The sequence below is a fragment of the Eurosta solidaginis genome, chromosome 1, assembly GCF_040869045.1.
Source record: "Eurosta solidaginis isolate ZX-2024a chromosome 1, ASM4086904v1, whole genome shotgun sequence".
NCBI classification, from domain to species: Eukaryota; Metazoa; Arthropoda; class Insecta; order Diptera; family Tephritidae; genus Eurosta; species Eurosta solidaginis.
Genome location: NC_090319.1, coordinates 270,834,289 through 270,853,643, shown reverse-complemented (window position 1 = coordinate 270,853,643; position 19,355 = coordinate 270,834,289). Strand labels below are relative to the sequence as shown.

Sequence of the window (19,355 nt, the reverse complement as noted above, 5' to 3'; positions counted from 1 at the left end):
GGACAGGGCGAAATAAGTTTCAGTTGCCAAGTCTGTAGTTCATTTATATTTGCAATCGCAACATCATGCGCGATTGTGACGATGTTACTGGAATGCATAAGAACGCATCTATATAAAAAATTTCCATGACTGATACAGGCCCTTTAATGGGCCAATTAAAGGCGAATTAATGGTGACTTATAACCATAAAGCCATAACCAGATAAAACAGCTGATCGAACCAACCTTATGGAAATCAATGTAATCGATTAAAGAAATGTAATGTAATGTCAATGTAAATCGATAAAGAAATCGCCAATTAAAGGCGAATTAATGGTGACTTATAACCATAAAGCCATAACCAGATAAAACAGCTGATCGAACCAACCTTATGGAAATCAATGTAATCGATTAGGTGCCATACGACAACGCTATCGCCATAACCATACCATAGCCCAACCAATCGGTTTTTGGTTTCTCGCCATATCCATAACTTAAAAATATTTGAGTTGGTGAATTTAATAACTTTTTGTAGATTTTATTCATTGTTTCGTATACGTTATGACTAAGAGACTTTTTTTTTTTGTGGAATATGTTTGCAATTTTTTGCGTTTTCTTCATTTTTATGAAATTTTCACGATTTTTAGGTTAAGCCACCATTAATCGATCACATTGGAGATGGTTATGGATATGGGTATGGTTACGACTATGGCGTTAGGGTTAAGGAAGATTAATTAGCCCTTAAAGCATTTGTCAGAGGGTCTTAACAAAAATGTGTTTATTTTTATTTTCTTGTTTTTTTATAAATTTAGTAATAAAGTACCCAAATTAATACGCGCAGTTTTAGAAGAAACATTTTGTCAATTTTAATTTCAATATCATTAACTTCCTCTACATTTTATAAATTTAGTAGTAAATTGATTTAAGAAAAAGTATTCTGTATTTACTTACATCTTTGGTGCTAAAATATCACATACTTAAAATTACATATGTATCTAATGGCATACTTATTTGCCGCTAGGCCGTTTTAACATACACACATACTTAAGTTTAAAAATATACATACTTCGGAAAACTGAATTGTTTGAGAAATTTTTTCTGACCAAGTGTCCGGGTTAAAACGAGTTTACTGTATATTCATGATCAATTACACATACCTACAAATGAATTAACATAATCCATTCTTTTACTATGAACCTTAATAGAGAATATTTAAATCTTCATGTTCCAGGTAAGTCTATTGTTCTCCAACAAGTACCTAGCTATGTTTATCCTTTTTGGTCGATATTATTTTACATTTTAACGCAAAAGATTAGTTTGAAATGAGATCGAAAGAACCAGTATAATAAAGCATTGGAAGCGGTAACCTTGAATAATACTTTTAACAAGTTAAAACTAAATTTAAGTACTACATAACAACAACATATGTACAAAAATTTAGTACATAGATATTAGGGTGTCCATTATTTAGCAACTTGGTTTTTTTCCTTTAAGCATACCTAAATTATTTCATCGTCATTAATCGGCGCTTACCGCTTTTGGCCGTTTCGTAACAAGTAAATGCAGCTATTCCTGTTTCGCGATAACTGACGCCAATTGGGTGCACCAAGGGAGGTCAAGCCTTCCTCCACCTGCCTCTCCCAACTCAGTGGAGGACTCCCTCTTTTCTGGCAGGAACTTTTTCTTTCATTTGCATAACATGACCTAGCCAGAAATTATGTGATTATTCGGCAAGTTAATAGCTTAATCGGAACTGAATAATTACATAATCAAGTTGTGTTAAGTCGACATTTTGGTTTAATTAATTTTTCTCACTATGGGATATACTGAAAGTGGAGCTTTAATAGCTTGCTAAAACTTATGTTTTAGCTTAGATCAACTTTACATATAACGAGATTATCTTAAGTTTCGTACTAATTGCAGATTAAATAACTACATTTCCCATATGAAATTTTCTTTTCGATACTTTTGAACAAATTTTAGAAATGTCGGTTTTTGCTAGAGCTAAAACAATCTTTAGGGTGTCATTCCTAGATGAGAGCACGAAATAAATGAGTAACATAAAAAGACAACAGGTCTGACAGCTAATAATCTAATCTAGATCCTAGCGATGGGATTGATGCATGTGCAAACATCATCTTGGAACAACTTCGAAACGAGTAAGTTTACACAATATTTTTGAAAACCTGGTTGCACTCAGTATGTATGCACTTAATAGCAAGGTGACGCCATCCCTGCCAATGTCAACATGATAACTTTAGCGGCTTTTGATTTATGTCTTGTTAAATTGTTCCATCCTTTAAATGTAGGCGGTGCCCCGTCCATTTCTCAAGGTTAACAATCTTATAATCTTACGTCATAAGAGCAATTCATTCGTAACTTGATCAGCATTTGTTAAACAACTACCGGAATTTTCGAGAACATTTTTGTGTGCTAAGCACAACTAGGTTTAACAACTAGGGTACAGTGCCCCAAACAAGTTGTTATATAATTGACACCTTATTATATATACACATACATTTGCACACGTAATCCTGATTTACAAATACAAATACAAACGTACAGAATATATAAATTTCCTACTAAAATAACTTAAGTTTGAATTGCCGCATAAATCCAATCGACAAAGTGTCCTACTCTAGTGTAAACACCTGGCCAACCTTCTAAACCGCATATTGATGGTCCAAATGAAACAATTCCTATCAAAAAATAATATGTGTTCCCGTTACTTGTCGTACCGAGCCCGATTAGTGGACCACCAGAATCACCACGACACGAATCCACACCTTGTTTACCACCGGCACACATTTGTGTACCCTCCAACAATATACTTTCCGGCCGATACACTTTTCGACACTTTTCCAATGGCACACCGGTAAGTTCGGCTTTCAATTTGACATTACTACTTGACTTTGATTCAGTTTTACCCCAACCAGCCACATCCATTATCATATTATCGAAAGTGGATGTACGTAAATTATTATTCATTGGCAAGCAAATGGGGCGTACAAAGTCAGAGAACTCGACAGTGTTTTTTAAACGTAACAATGCGATATCATAAGCTTGACTTAGTGAATCTGGATCATATTTTGGATGTGGTATGGTCTTTTCAATGGGCACGTCTATATGTGGTGGTGCACAATCCTTTTCACCAAGTACATCAATTTCACAATCTGGAGTTGTGTTGGTATCCCATTCGCCTAAGCGTACATTCGATATTCTCCAATCACTAGGTAAAGCTTTACCGTTAATGCAATGTGAAGCAGTGACCACATAACGGGAGCTGATTAGGGAACCACCGCAATGATGACCAGAGAGGTTGAATGCTGTAAAAAAAAAATAAAAAAATTCATTATGCAATGGGCTTCAAAAAATGATTAATTTCTAAATTTCAAAAATATATTGAAAAGCTAATACGAAAAGATTCTCTGCTTCGACCCCTTTTAACTTCGTTTCCTACCCCATCATCACATTATTCTACTCCCACCTAATTTTTCCCCCTTAACTCAAAATGTTTTCCAAGATAAAGCTAATTACAATTTTTCTTGAACAGACCATGGTACCTTTATATTGAAGATATCTATACCCAATTCTGTCCAAAAATTTTGTCTTATTTCAAAAACTTGTCTCCTTCATTTTCACCATGCTCGCTGGTTTAATAAATAAAGTCCCCGACTGAAGATACGTGACAACTAACATCAAAATACTTCAAAACCGGGATCGACAGTGGTTCGTTATGCATTTCTGCACTGAACAGCTTCTTAGAAAAAAATCTGTCTGCTTTAGCTTATGTCGCATATGTCCTAGGAAGCCTGATAGAGTTTTTCAGTTTAGTCTTTGAGCAAACTTCTGATAACACTCTGGACTCACTTTATGTGGGGTCCTCACGGGCGGCCAGTAGAACTTAACCTAACCCATATTACGTCGTTTGGAGTCGGCGCAATACATTTAAACAGACCACAATTTGGAAAAGAAAGCTTTATTTCCAGAGAAGCTCTTTTATTCAGCCTGTCTCTTTCAAATTCCAAAATAATCTTGAAAACGACTCCCAAAGGTCCCAAAATAGTTCCATTATTATCCGCAATTTAATTCCACAATAGTCCTTCAACTATCCCGAAAGCTCTCCTGAATTTCGCCTAAACGATCCCGATACCCCAATAAAACAAAGGAAATGAATAGTTTCGAAATACAGTTACAACATGGTCACAAAATTATTCCCGAAATATTTCTTAACAATTGCGAAATATTTCGAAATCATTTTGAACACAACCCCAAAACCATACAAAATAGTCCGGAAATTTTGCATCACTTACGTTTTTTGTATTCTATTAAAACCATCCAAGGATATTCATCGATCTTTGTTTTATTACCACCGTAAATACGACTCGACGTCATTTGTCCACATTCACCGGGACGTGGTAGCTTTTCGTGGGCTGTAAACTTTGAAGCTTTATCCAAAATTAGAATTTTTTTCGATGTTTGGGGCGAGGGTGTGGGACGAACAGTGGTCTTTGTGGGCACAAACGAAATTGATGTTGGATCAGGACAGCATATCTGCAGAGGAAAAAAACATTTACACCCAGTTTAAAGTACGAGTTTAAACTTCAGATAAAGTTGACTAGAGTTTAACCCTACCACTTCGGTCGCTTAATCTGAGATGAGCAGCAAAATTTTATGTTTTTGAACAAAGTTACAAGGTTAAACTCTACATAACTTCAACTAGAGTTTAAAATCGAACTGATAAACCATGGCTTAAGTGATTTTTAGTTTACTTTTGCTATAGATTACGATTTTTGAAATCTACTCACCAAAACATTCCCATTCAGATAACCGCACTGACTCTGACTTAAATACATTCTATTTACATCGCTTATTGGTTGATATAAAAATATATTGTAAAGAATCTTACAATTTTGTAAGAAAACACATGAACCACTTCTTTCGTTTGGTGTCGTGCACCGTCCAAAGTTCTGTTGCCCCATCATTGTATAGGGATAGTTAAATTCTAAAAATAAAATATGAAAGATTTTGAATTGAAATCAATGTATAATATGGGAATAGTAATTTAGCAAAGTTATAGTAGTTAGTCAGTTCTCAAATCAGTTCTCGCAGACTTTTTACACACAGAGTATATTAACTTTGATTGGATAACGGTTGGTTGTACAGGTATAAAGGAATCGAGATAGATATAGACTTCCATATATCAAAATCATCAGTATCGAAAAAAAATGTGATTGAGCCACGTCCGTCCGTCCGTCCGTCTGTCCGTCAACACGATAACTTGAGTAAATTTTCAGGTGTCTTGATGAAATGTCGTATGTAGGTTCCTGGGCACTCATCTCAGATCGCTATTTAAAATGAACGAAATCGGACTACAACCACGCCCACTTCGATATCGAAAATTTCGAAAACCTGAAAAAAATGCGATAATTCATTACCAAAGACGGATAAAGCGATGAAACTTGGTAGGTGGGTTGACCTTATGACGCAGAATAGAAAATTTGTAAAATTTTGGACAATGGGCGTGACACCGCCCACTTTTAAAAGAAGGTAATTTAAAAGTTTTGCAAGCTGTAATTTGGCAGTCATAATGAAATTTGGCAGGAACGTTATCACTGTTACTATATATGTGCTAAATAAAAATTAGAAAAATCGGATGAAGACCACGTCTACTTTTTAAAAGTCAAATTTTAACAAAAATTTGAATATTTTTACAGTATATAAGTAAATTATGCCAACATTCAACTGCAGTAATGATATGGTGCAACAAAATACAAAAATAAAAAAAATTTCATAATGGGCGTGGATCCGCTAATCCTTGCAAAATTTGGTAGGGGCATAGATTCTATGCCGGTAACTGTTTTCTGTGAAAATGGGTGAAATCGGTTGAAGCCACGCCCAGTTTTTATACACAGTCGACCGTCTGTACTTCCTCTTGGCCGTTAACACGATAACTTCAGCAAAAATAGATATATCGTTACTAAACTTAGTTCACGTACTTATCTGAACTCACTTTACCTTGGCGTTAAAAATGGGCGAAATCCGACTATGACCACGCCCACATTTTTGATATCGAAAATTACGAAAAATGAAAAAAAAAAAATGCAAAAATTCTATGCCAAATACGAACAAAATGGGAAGAAACATGGTAATTGGATTGGTTTATTAGCGCAAAATATAACTTTAGAAAAAAACTTTGTAAAATGGGTCTGACACCTACCTACCATATTAAATAGAAGAAAATGAAAAAGTTCTGCAGGGCGAAATCAAAAGCCCTTCGTGGTATTACATATATAAATAAATTAACGGTACCTGACAGATGATGTTCTGGGTCACCCTGGTCCCTGGTCGATATCTCGAAAATGCCTTCTCATATACAACTAAGGGCCACTCCCTTTTAAAACCCTCCTTAATAAATTTAATTGATACCCATATCGTACAAACACATTATAGAGTCACCCCTGGTCCACGTTTATGGCGATATCTCGAAAAGGCGTCCACCTATAGAACTAAGACCCACTCCCTTTTAAAATACTCATTAATAAATTCTAGAGTCACCCCTGGTCCACCTTTATGGCGATATCTCGAAAAGGCATCCACCTATAGAACTAAGGCCCACTCCCTTTTAAAATATTCATTAACACCTTTCATTTGATACCTATGTCATACAAACACATTCCAGGGTTACCCTAGGATCATTTTCCTACAAAGTGATTTTCCCTTATTTTATCTCAAAAGCTCTCAACTGAGTATGTAATGTTCGGTTACACCCGAACTCAGATTTCCTTACTTGTTTTTAAATTGAAATTTCAGCGCTACATTTCACTTTTTTGAAATGTTTTTTAATGCCCTGTACTGCTCTTGAGAAGACCTTTCGATACATACGTATGTATATAATGGTTCTTCAGAATTATAGTTGGCCGCACAAGTTTCCAACTTGCCAATTTACCGATATATAGATAAGTTTTTAAAATATTTTCCGTTTTGAGTTTGAATGACTCTCCAATGGCTTACACCTTCCACTCACATTTGCCGTTGGACTTTCTCTTTATCAACAACACTCACTGATTTAGCACATTTTATGAAATCCCGTGCCCTGGGCCAAGATAATCAAACAAATCATTACCGTCGATGGAAGTTATTCTTTCAATTTATTCACAGCCTGTGTAAAGGCGTAAATTTAAGCATTTCATAAATTCAAATAAATAAACACGGTCACTATTTATTTATGTAGATAAATACTCACGCGCTGCCTGCAAGCTGCAACGAAAAACTACAACCAAAATAACAAATATAAACACTTGTTTTAACATCTTGAAATCGGTTTTATCACTGGTTAAGTAGCTGGTTTTTCCGTCGTCTTTATATTTACGATTCAGAAAAACATTTTATTTACAGTAGAGCACACAAACAACGACCCACATATACATATGTATATCGCCACAGGTAGATTTTGTGTATGCAAATCAGGTTAGGACATAAGGACCATGAAATCATCCTGCATTAAACTATCATTCGAATCCCTTTTACTTTTCAAAGAGTTATGTACCTATTTTTGTACCTGCTGATGTGTTGTGAACAAGTGCTGAAACTAACAAACATAACTTGTGCATATATAGTTTATATTAAAACGAATGTTTACTGTAACGTGTCTTGGCAGCCACGCATGCTGTTTTGCTACTCTTCTTACCTAGGCTTACATCCTATTTATATTTCACACGTTTACGCGCAAGAAATTACATATGTATGTATCAAACAATCCCTTTTAAGTACACTATTACATTATCACATACTTTTAGACTGTGAACAGTTTGCAAGAACTAATGAACTCTTTTGGCTACTTTAAAACAAAGCGCGATAGCCGTTCACTCTTAGCGATAACTGATGCTAGTTGGGAGTGCCAAACGGGGAAATGCTGCTTAAAATTCAATGGGGGTCTCCTGCTACAGGTGTCGATAGGAGTATATTCTGGACGGGATCATCTTTATCCATTCGCGTTACCCTGTTTCCATATCTGTGTAAAGCTTATCATTAAATTTACTTCCAAAAAAGCTGTTCGAGTCGCGGAAAGAACCACAAGCCATTCAGAGAACTTGCCTATCGAATAATTTATTGGGCGTCCCATATTATTTCAGCATTGTCCATGGTGTCGTTGTTGTTGTATTAACGATAAAGACACTCCGCGAAGGTTTTTAAGAGAGTTATCGATGATTTTGGTCCTTTGCCGGATATAGATCCGGTACGTTCCAGCAACAAGCATCATTAAGGTACTACCTCGACCATCTTAGAAACGATTATATGACCACATTAATTCTTATAGGTAATCCCGCCTCCACTACCTAGCTCCATGAGGAACTTGGGGTCACCAGAGCCTCGCCTGTTAAATATGTGTGTGATATTTGTAACAGTATTACCCTAGGGTAGGTGAGGTTGACAATTGGGTCGCGGAAGCTCTAAGGTCATAGAGCTTTGTATTGCGCTTATCAACTGCTTCCCAAAACTGCCCATGATTCCAATCTATACATTATTCTGATATGGTTTTTACTGTAAAATTGGGTAGATCTCGATTACCTTCTGCTGCGGGAGGGCAAGCAGTATGAGCTGGTACTCTCACTAAAGGTGGTACACTGACTATATGAGATGGAAGTTAAGCCGATTCTGTTCTATGGGATCCTGGTCTTGTGAAACGTATTAAAGACAGCGAGCATTACCAAAATGTAACTCAAATCTTCGGGGAATGTCTTTATCGCTACAAGAAGAAGAAGTATTAGATGTGCTTTTAGAACCACACCTACCTTGGCATTAAATGTCATGGAGAAAATACATTAAACGGATATTGCGGTAAAGGAGGCTGAAACCCGGTCTTTGATATGAATTCTTGACATACCCTATGGGCTTTCTCACTTCGGGCAAGTCAGCATTCTTACCTACTTCGACATTATCGTGGGAAGGACAGATTATTGTGGACTTGGTCGGGCTTGGACGGAAAGGGTTTTCAGGCCGCAAGTTCAAGTTATCCGATTACTCTAGCGTTTTCCAATCAGAAGTTGCCGCTATTTTGGATTTGGTGGATGGAATGTTATTCACCGCTAGTACGATTAGAGAATTCAACATAACTGCGAGCCCAGTGGCCTTTAAATCCCTCAATTCATCAGTGGAGTACCTTCAATCAGGGTCCCGTCCATGACAGTATATCGAGGAACTGTCACGCGGATATTTTAGCCCGCATGGCTATAACAAATCCGATGGCTGTAGAGTTCCGCGGGTCGCCAGTGACTGCTTCTGTATACATGGGCATTGATCTGCTGAGTTATTACTATCGCTTGCAGGGCAGCTAGACCATTCTATCCCTAAATGAATGACGTCCGATCTGCCGAAATTATTCGGTTCACCAAGGCTTTTTTCAAAACCAATTTCGCATCCGTGTTATGCTTGTTTCTCTCTTAAAAGGGGGATATTTGTGGAGCAAGTTGAGTACCGGGATCGTGGGATCGTCATCCCTAGCTAATGTAGAATGAAAGCGAAAGGATAACGTGGGTAAAACGTTCACTTTGCAAAATGATTTTGAAAGATTCGTACATGAATTGGGTCAGTTGTTGCCAGTAGAAATTCCGGAAGGTCCTCTGATAGCTGCTAAAAATATTATGAGGAGAATCACACTATATCATATATTTCAGACAACGGTTGTCTTATAATAACCAGCCGTGTTGCATCCACCGCACCAAAAAATAGAAGCGTAAATAAAAGAATTCTAAGTTATTTTTAGGATATATTTTTAATAAATATAAAATAAAAAGTATCGTCAATGTATAAAAATTACTAACACTAAATAAAAATAAATAGCTATAATGTACTTTAAATAATAATCTCTATGGTTGTATTGTTTCTTGAATCCAATCCATGTAGTCGCTTACTCGTGTATAAACCCCAGGCCAGCCTTCAAGACCACAAGGTGTAGGTCCGAATGATACAACACCCGCCAAAAAGTAATAAGACAAAGCTCTCCTTGTATTATCCAAACTTATAAGTGGACCACCTGAGTCACCACGACACGAATCCACACCTACTTTGCCACCCGCACATATTTGCGACGATTCTAATAAAATATTTTGTGTTGCATATTTGTTACGACACGTAGTCATTGGTACGCCGGCGACCTCGGCTTTCAGCTTTAGCGTACTACTTGTTTCTCTTTCTGTTTTACCCCAACCAGCTACATCCATCACAATGCCATCGAAGGTGGCAGAACGTAAATTGACACTAGCCGGTAAACAAATGGGACGAATAAAATCTGTATATTGCACATTTTTATTAAGACGTAATAGCGCCAGATCGTTAATTTGATTTCTCGAATTTGGATTATATTGGGGATGTGATATGGATTTTTCTACGCGCACATCCAAATATGGTGGAGCACAATCCCTTTCGCCACGTACATCAATCTCACAATCTGGATTCGTTGTAGTATCCCATTCACCCAAACGTACGCCAGTTAGTTTCCAATTTGTTGGTATCGCTTTGCCATTGACGCAGTGTGAAGCAGTGATTACGTAACGTGAATTGATGAGCGAACCACCACAATGATGTCCTTTTGCGCCGTTAGCTGGAGAGAGAGTTAAGGAGAAATTCAAAAATATCCAATATTGTTTTACAACAACTTCACACAGAAACTTAATGGAATCTAAATTTTGTTTAATGAAATAATATATTTTTCCTTTTCACACATAGCCGCTTGGTTCAGTAACGAGCATCCGTCAGCAGCCCCTATACTACAATCTTTACAAAAAACAATAAAAACTAATAGCAGACGTTTCCACCTTAATTTTAAAGACAATCAATACAAAATGCATGCGTAACTGTTCATAAATGTTGAACCTAACCAAATATGTGCATATTTAAAAAAAGGCCATATAGCCTTTTGTTGCAAATGTTCAAAAAAAGGAATAATGAAGGTCATTAAGAATAATGAGATAATTAAGAATGTATATTCTGTATGGAATATTGAGTTCAATAAGGGCTTTCATGTAGAAAACTTGACTAATTATTTCATTAAGCATCTGTGTGAAATTGCTTTTGCTTTATTAAAATTTAAAAAGACATTCAATTACGTTTCGTATATTCGATTAAAGCCATCCATGGGTATTCATCGATTTTCGTAGCGTTGCCGCCATAAATACGATTCGATAAAACGTTTCCACATTGACCTGGTTGCGGTAGTAAGTTACTTGGTGTTGCAATTGCCGGCTTAGTGGTAGACGAAATCGAAGGTATATTAACAAAGTTTCGATAACGATCAGGGCAACATATCTGCGGAATAAAAAGTGTAAACTCAGAGACAAAAAGTTTATCAGATAAAGATATAGAGCAAAGTCTTAAGTAGTTTTCGAAAGAAGTTTTTTTTTTTCAGATTCACACCCTTTCACTGAGAGAATCTTTATCCTGACGATGTAAGTGAGCCTCGGGAGAACACTGCGGACACCATATTTTTATATAAAAATACCAGAAAAGCAACCAGCATTATGCGGAAAGTCGCACAGCTTCGAAAAAAGGTATACATGTTGTATACGAGCCCAGCAAATCGCGGTGTAGAGGCGAGATATAAAGACGTGAATAGTAAGGAGAGACGCCAACTTAGAAGAACGCAACGACGTGTTGTGAGAGCAGGGAGCTTAAAATGCTGTCTGATAGGAAAAAATCACCAGCAAGCCCAGCGGATGATGGAAGGTTTCAAATCTTGAACATTTCAAATAATCAATATGTCGGAAAAAATATCAAAGCACTGGTAAGCGTTGGGCTTGAGCTAGTGCGCGAAAAGTTGTTAAAGATCATACGTTTAATCTTAACGAAAACAGCGCCGGACTTCAAAGCAGTTTATTATTATCGCGAAAAGAATATCCTTTTACGCTACTTTATCTGAATTTGCGATCTCTGCAATGTATGTAAGACTTTGCCAAATGGCGTTGAGTAACATTTCAACTTGGCAATGTTTGGGAGGAACCTCTCCGAGCTATTTAAAACCAAGCGGGAATTCAGACAAAAAAGTTCTTTATCATGCGATTTCTTTAACTGTTCCTGCAGAAAATAGTTCTAGCAGCACATCTAAAGCGCAATGGTACACTCTATTATAGGGTCTTATAAAGGAGGGGGAGGGCCTGAATACGCTTCCCAAGGCAGTCGGTTCTATGTACCGGAGCGACTCGGGATTTTTCCCGACCAAGGACTGTCATTTCAGTGTAACCCCATTTAATTTGTTTCGTCCCTCCCACAAATTGTCATCCTCCCAGCAGCTCCTTGCAGCAGGACTGCTCCATATTCTCTTGCTCCGGGAAGGTATCGAATCCAATCCGGGTCCGTCTCCTGACCTCGGTCCTGAGAAATGGTTTTGCTGCATCTGCCGGAAAAGAATCTTTTTAGGACGGTCATACTCTGTTCAGTGTGTCTCGTGTAAGGGATGGTTGCATCGGACAGGTTGTTCTGGGCTTGATCCCAAAACCCGACGTCCACGTAACTTTTATAAATCTTTTGTGGCTCCTTGCTGTTCACGCCCAAGGGCGTCCCGTAGTCTACGTCTAAGCGCCCCCCCATTACCTTCCAGCAGCCCCGCTGCTCAGCAAGCCACAACAAGTACCCGCTGCTGCTCGCGCCTTACGGCGCCAACAACTCAAACAGCTGCTACCACTCATAACTACAATCTTCGTAGTAGAGTCGGAAGCAATGCTGAGCAACAGCCCCTGCCCCCGTCTTCTCTCCCCCTCTTTTCCGGCAGCAATCGTGTAGGTCAGGGAAACAGACTCTTAGTCCCTACCTCCGTTTGCACCGTTTGCCAGCACAGAATATATATGTTTGCGACATCCGCCCAATGCAGCTCCTGCCTCGGGTGGTGCCACTTTCCTAGATGTTCTGGTCTCCGCGGCGGGTTTCATCGCGCCATTTTGCCAGGTCGCAAACCCAAATCATCCGGGTACCCCAATGCTTGCCCAAGGACGCCCAGTCCCAGGGCCACAACAGCAATTGCGTCCTGGCCTTCCTGAACCCAGGCGTAGTCACCCGTCACTTACCCCCAGAGTGGCGACATCTCCCCTCATGCACTTCAGAATTCTGCAGTTAAACTGTAATGGACTAACTGGGAAGATTACGGAGATAGTCAATTTCATGAAGCGGCACAACATCCGCATTGCTGCGATTCAAGAGACTAAACTCACAGCACGATCTGCATTGCAGTCCTGCTCTGGGTATAATGTCCACAGAAAAGATCGCGAGAGCGGAAATGGAGGCGGCCTCGCGTTTATAATACACCACTCTGTGCAATATCACATATTTGATCCTGGCATCGACCGCAGGGACAACGTCTTAGAACGTCAAGGCCTATCTGTCCGGTCAGGCGATGCAAACCTAGAAATCATCAACATCTACATCCCCCCTGCCACCTGTTGCCCCGGTGGATACCACCCTAATATTAGAGCCTTACTCACTGGAAACAATCGCATTATTTTAGGCGACTTCAATGCCCATCATGATCTATGGCATTCAAATTTGCGGGCGGACAGTAGGGGCGAGATGTTGGCGGATCAAATAGAAGAAACGACGTTCTGCACAATAAACGGAGACGCCCCCACATGTATGGTAGGAAGCTGTCACAGTTCGCCAGATATCTCAATCGTGAGCGCAGAACTCGTAAACTGCGTCAACTGGCAGCCGATGGTATCATTGGCATCCGACCACCTGCCTATACTTGTTTCGCTCGAGCGTACCGCCGACTTCATCGTCACCGAAAAACGCACTTTCATAAACTTTAAAAAAGGAAAGTGGGGAGAATATAAATCCTTTACAGACAACCTCTTTGCTGCCCTCCCTATCCCGACTGATGCCCGCCAAGGGGAGCGTGCCTTTCGCAAGGTCATTGAATCCGCCTCGGCACGTTTCATTCCCGCCGGGAGAATTCCCGAAATCCGGCCCCACTTCCCGGCGGAGGCCGCAAACTTAGCGAGAGAACGTGACCTTTTAAGGCAGCTTGATCCAGGCGACCCCCAAATAAGGGATATAAACCAACGCATCAGATTGCTTGTGGATGAACACAAGCGGGCGAAATGGGAGGAGCACCTAAGAGGTTGTAACCTCTCTACCGGTGTGGGTAAACTTTGGTCCACCGTAAAGTCCCTATCGAATCCGACTAAGCACAAAGACAAAGTTTCCATCGCCTTTGGCGACAAAGTGCTGTCGGATGCGAAAAAATGCGCGAGCGCTTTCTGCCGACAATATATAATGCATTCTACGGTCGACAAAGTTAGACGGAGGGCCAACAGACACGCACATAAACACAAATTCAGCGCGTCACCAATCACCATCACCGCTAAAGAGGTTGAGGACGCCATTGGTCGCGCTAAACCATCCAAAGCAGTGGGCCCAGACGGCATAGCCATGCCGATGCTTAAAAGCCTAGGGAAAGAGGGTTTCAAATATTTAGCGCAGGTCTTCAACCTGTCTCTTTCCACCTTTGTCATACCCGAGAAATGGAGAATGGCCAAGGTGGTCCCGCTACTAAAGCCTGGTAAACCAGCTAACATAGGAGAGTCGTATCGTCCGATATCTCTCCTATCGCCAGTAGCAAAGACGCTCGAAGCCATTTTGCTCCCTTATTTCCAAGCAAATTTGCAACTAGCCTCCCATCAGCATGGCTTCAGAAAACTCCATAGCACTACCTCCGCGCTAAATGCCATTAGTACCCAGATAAATTGCGGTTTAAATCAAAACCCCCACCATAGAACAGTACTCGTAGCGCTAGACCTATCAAAAGCTTTTGATACGGTCAACCACGGCTCGTTACTGCAAGACCTGGAAGGGTCTACCCTTCCCCCATGTCTTAAAAGGTGGACCGCAAATTATCTGGGTGGTCGGCAGGCATCGGTGCTATTTAGAAACGAAACATCAAAGCCAAGGAGAATTAAACAAGGGGTGCCACAGGGTGGTGTCCTATCCCCACTTTTGTTTAATTTCTACATATCTAAACTACCTTCACCACCGGAAGGAGTCACAATCGTTTCCTACGCCGATGACTGCACAGTAATGGCCACAGGCCCAGGCCCACAGATCGATGAGCTATGCAATAAAATAAACGGCTACCTCCCTGATCTCTCCAGTTTTTTCGCCTCGCGAAACCTGGCATTATCACCGACTAAATCTTCCGCGACCTTATTTACAACATGGACGTCCCAAATGTCGACCATTTTGAACATCCACGTCGATGGCTCTACGCTACCGACTGTCCTACACCCCAAAATCTTGGGTGTGACGTTTGATCAGGATCTACATTTTGGTGAGCACGCAGCCGCAATTGTTCCGAGAATTCAGAGCCGTAACAAAATCCTCAAATCCCTTGCTGGCAGTACCTGGGGAAAAGATAAAGAAACGCTCATGACTACATACAAAGCAATTAGCCAGCCGATTACGTGCTACGCGTCACCCATATGGTCGCCAAGCCTAAAAATTACCCACTGGAAGAAGCTACAGGCCTGCCAAAATACTGCTCTCAGGATTGCCACGGGCTGTCTTCTTATGTCCCCAGAACACCATCTACATAATGAGGCGAGAATACTCCCCATCAGGGAAAGAAACGAGATGCTGACCAAACAGTTCCTGTTGAATACCCAGAAACCTGGGCATCCCAACAGACATCTGATTGACGAGCCAGCACCGCCTAGGGGCTTAAGGAGTCATCTCCGTAAGCATTTTGAGGAAATACGGCATCTGAGAACACAGCCGTATGAAGCGAAAAAACACAAGCAGGTCCTTGGTGAACTCCACAAACAGGCGTCGGACCTTTATGCCGGGAATTGCCCGGTGAACCCAGTACTCAAAGTAAAGTATCCAAAACTTGCGGAAGAGGAACGCATACTCCCCAGGGAAACGCGTGTCACTCTGGCTCAACTTCGTTCTGGATACTGTAACAGGTTAAACTCTTACCTATCCAGAATCAACCCCGACATACAAAATGTATGCCCCGCTTGCAATGTGTCCCCACATGACACCAACCATCTCTTTAATTGTAATGTGGAACCAACGCCTCTAACACCCCTTTCCCTATGGTCCACCCTTTCCTTGGACTCCCGTTAGAGGATATTGATGACAGTTTGTGATCGGTCGCGTCTGTTAGGTGGGGCGAAGCACTGCTACAACAACAACAACAACAGGGCCTGAATAAAGGACGTAAAAAATGGACCTTGCGGTGAAGGAGAGCAAGAGGAAATATTAGCTGTAATTAAAAAAGACGCGGCCCATTCGCCCCTTGACTGATATGAATTTGAGACAGTGAAGGACTACGCCCATTCGGAAATCAGCTTGGTACACGCATACAGAGCGTAACTCTTTCCATCAGGTGCTTTTTGTACTGAGCACGATATTTAACAATAAGGTCCTCTATCGACTAACAAAAATCACTAATACCAGTCCCTCATAATATCCGTTGTGATGTTTGGCTCAGAATTATAAACGTTTCCGGAAGAATATGGGATAGCTATTGGAGTAATCAACAGAAAAGTTATCGCTTCCGTGATGCCATAGGTTTTTATCGATACAGCCCTAATTAGGAGCTGAATGAGCTCTATGCAGATGTGAACCTATTGCGATGAATAAAAGCCTAAAAGCTTCGCCGGCTTGTTAAATTATGCGAATGAAGAAAGGCGCTCCGACTCAGAAAGTATTCGTATGGATGCATTCGTATTTGGAAGCAGAGGAAAGGAAAAACCTCCACCGAGCTGGAAGATATGGGTGGAGGAAGAGGTGATCTCACTTGGTGATCCCGATTGACGACAGGGATAGCGCGAAGAGGTATAACTCCAATGAATAATAAAGAACGATTAGCCTCGCTAAGCGATACGATCCTTCATGAGGTCCTGCGAAATCAACAGCAAATCCATGTAAAGCCAGCTTGGCGAAAATGTGGTTCCCTGTATGTTAGCATTAAAGAAAAGCTATGCCGTTCTTAAGGTCCGGAAACCGCATAGAACAGATCTAGGTCACCCCAAAGCCGAAGCGCATACTAGGTACAGTTTCCTTGACAACAGGTTACATACCACATCCAGACCCTCTGTAGTAGTTTTGTTGATTTTTATTTAATGATAAGAATATTCTTAAAGCCCGAGCTAGTAGTTAAATAAAGTTAATTTTCAAATCAATTTCATGTCATGGTATGTTTGTAGGTATGTAACTTCGAAAACTCACCAAAACTTTGCCATTTTGATAACCGCACTGACTACGACTCAAATACAACTTATCCGACTCAAGGAGTGGCGTTGTAAGCAATAGATTAAATAAATATTTGCAATCGTCCAATATGAGGCATAATGCACGTTCACGATTCGGAGTAATGCAGCGTCCAAAGTTTGGTACATCGGTAGCTTCATTGGGAAAGGAAAACTCTGTGGGCCATAACAAAACAAACAAAGCAAACTAAAAATTCAACATAATAGAATTTATTGCTTTAAATGAAATATACGTACATGAACGATTTGATGAAAATTGTAAAACTAATTATTTAGAACATATTTATGTTTATAACTTTAGAGTTTGAACGAGTTATTCGTTTTTATTCATATTCATAAAATTGTACATCATTGTAAATTTTACCAAGTAGCGCAACTAACAGCTGATCGGTGAAAATTCGCACATTCAAACGCACAGTTCTCGACTCAGTTTCAAAACAAAATTTTAGATTATTTAATTCAAATTTTAAAGTGAGATAATCCTTACATATTTATGTATACAGAATATATATGGAGTTTTTGTTGTTATTAAAACAATAGTTTTATTTATATTAAAGCTTTTATGATTTTTTTTTTTAAATTTGAAAAATCTCCGAACACCATTCCTTCATTATATGACATTCGACTGCCTAGTCCACTGCCTTCCACTCTATTCGCAACATAACCTCTACTTAAGCTGCCAAACTATATAGTAAACAATGTTGTACATCACCTACAATCGCGAAAACGGGATCAATTCGCATGAAACTAGGTAAGTGGTCAGTGCAACACATTTAGGGTAAGATTATGTATGACGCCGTGACACTTTTCGTCACTGTCACTCACATTCACAGTCACCTTTATATAATACCAAAAATTTCATAAAGGCACTCAGCTTTACTGTCACTCACTGAAGTGAATGAATGATGGCAATTTTGGTTCACCCGAGAAAAAATGACTCGTATACATAATTTGCCCCTTAATGTTTTTACCTATTTGTTCTGCCTGGTTGGTATTTTAACCTGTCATCCGACTGAAATATTATAACCAGACACTATTTTTATTATTATAGGGCCTCGCTCAATGCACTGCGACCTTTATTTAGATCTATGACTTGCTTGACCTTTTAGCCTATTACTGTATGTGGGGGCTTTTAAAGTATATAAGGACCTGGGGAGGATGACAATTTGTGGGACGGACGCAACCTTGTGAAGCGATATTAGGACCTCTTAGGGGTTTTTAAAAAGTTTTTAGGCCGAGCTTCTCTTCCAATTTGCGTCGTGCTCCTTTTAGTTTTTCCTACTTATTGGCGGGAAGTGACCTACTTGTTTTATGCCGTCTCCGAACGACATCTGCAAGACAGATGAGTTTTCTTGAAGAAGTACACTCGGAGTGCTTGCCAAAAACTGTCTAGGGGCGATCCCGCTTAGAAAAGTTTTCGTGTAATAGAAAAAACTTCTTTATAAAATTTTGATGTTGCTTTACCCGGGGCGTGAACCCAGGATCTTCGGTGTTGTAGGCGGAACATGCTACAATCATACCACGGCGGCCCCTAACGGTTTTTACTCTATATTAAAAAGTGATTACGAGTCACGCCACCTAGATGGGTGAGTCTCCGCCTTGCCAGAGTGACGTATTCGTATATAATGTGCACCTGCGTTTCATCCTCCAGCTCACAAAAGCTACAGATTTGTGCATCGGATAGACTACAGTGTCCCGTATAGTATTTATGGCCGAGACATAATGAAGTTTTTCACATAGATGCGTTCAACGCAATCTTATGCATTCCAGTAACATCGCCACAATTAACCAAGATATGGCGTTTGTAAATATGAAGGAAATTCAGGCTTGGCAATTGAAGTTCACTTTGCCTTGCCCATTCACATGCAAAATTTTGCGAATCACTTTTATAAACTTCTAACTATACAAGAAATCTACTTTCTAACATATTTTTTGTCCTATTCAACTGTTAAATTGCAGTTTTTAACTATGAAAAATGCTAATAAAGTTACCAACGAGTGGAAAAAATAATTTCACTTGCAAAGTGTGCAAGCACCCTTAGCCAAAGCAAATGTCAAATTCTTCTTCTTATGTTTTGCTTGCAACAAAAGTTGCAAGTTGGCTACTTCTTCATGTCAGA

The 19,355-nt window shown here is 39.8% G+C and overlaps 1 protein-coding gene across 9 annotated transcripts in view; it reads right to left on the bottom strand.

The window, feature by feature from the left end:
• Nucleotides 1-819: 819 nt before the first annotated feature.
• Nucleotides 820-19,355, bottom strand: part of MP1 (Melanization Protease 1) — a 36,153-nt gene continuing 17,617 nt past the window's right edge. For 3 of the 9 annotated variants that reach the window (XM_067760758.1, XM_067760760.1, XM_067760764.1), the window contains 3 exons: nucleotides 4,787-4,983; nucleotides 4,292-4,532; nucleotides 820-3,304 (listed from right to left, as the gene is read on the bottom strand). In XM_067760758.1, the coding sequence (XP_067616859.1) occupies nucleotides 2,571-3,304; nucleotides 4,292-4,532; nucleotides 4,787-4,983 (1,172 nt within the window). In that variant the 3' untranslated portion in view covers nucleotides 820-2,570. Of the gene's footprint in view, nucleotides 3,305-4,291; nucleotides 4,533-4,786; nucleotides 4,984-6,768; nucleotides 6,971-7,005; nucleotides 7,096-7,224; nucleotides 7,422-7,539; nucleotides 7,607-9,736; nucleotides 10,582-11,086; nucleotides 11,286-17,195; nucleotides 17,393-19,355 lie in introns of those variants that run through there. The other 6 variants (XM_067760762.1, XM_067760763.1, XM_067760761.1 and 3 more) reach the window with 5 other exon arrangements.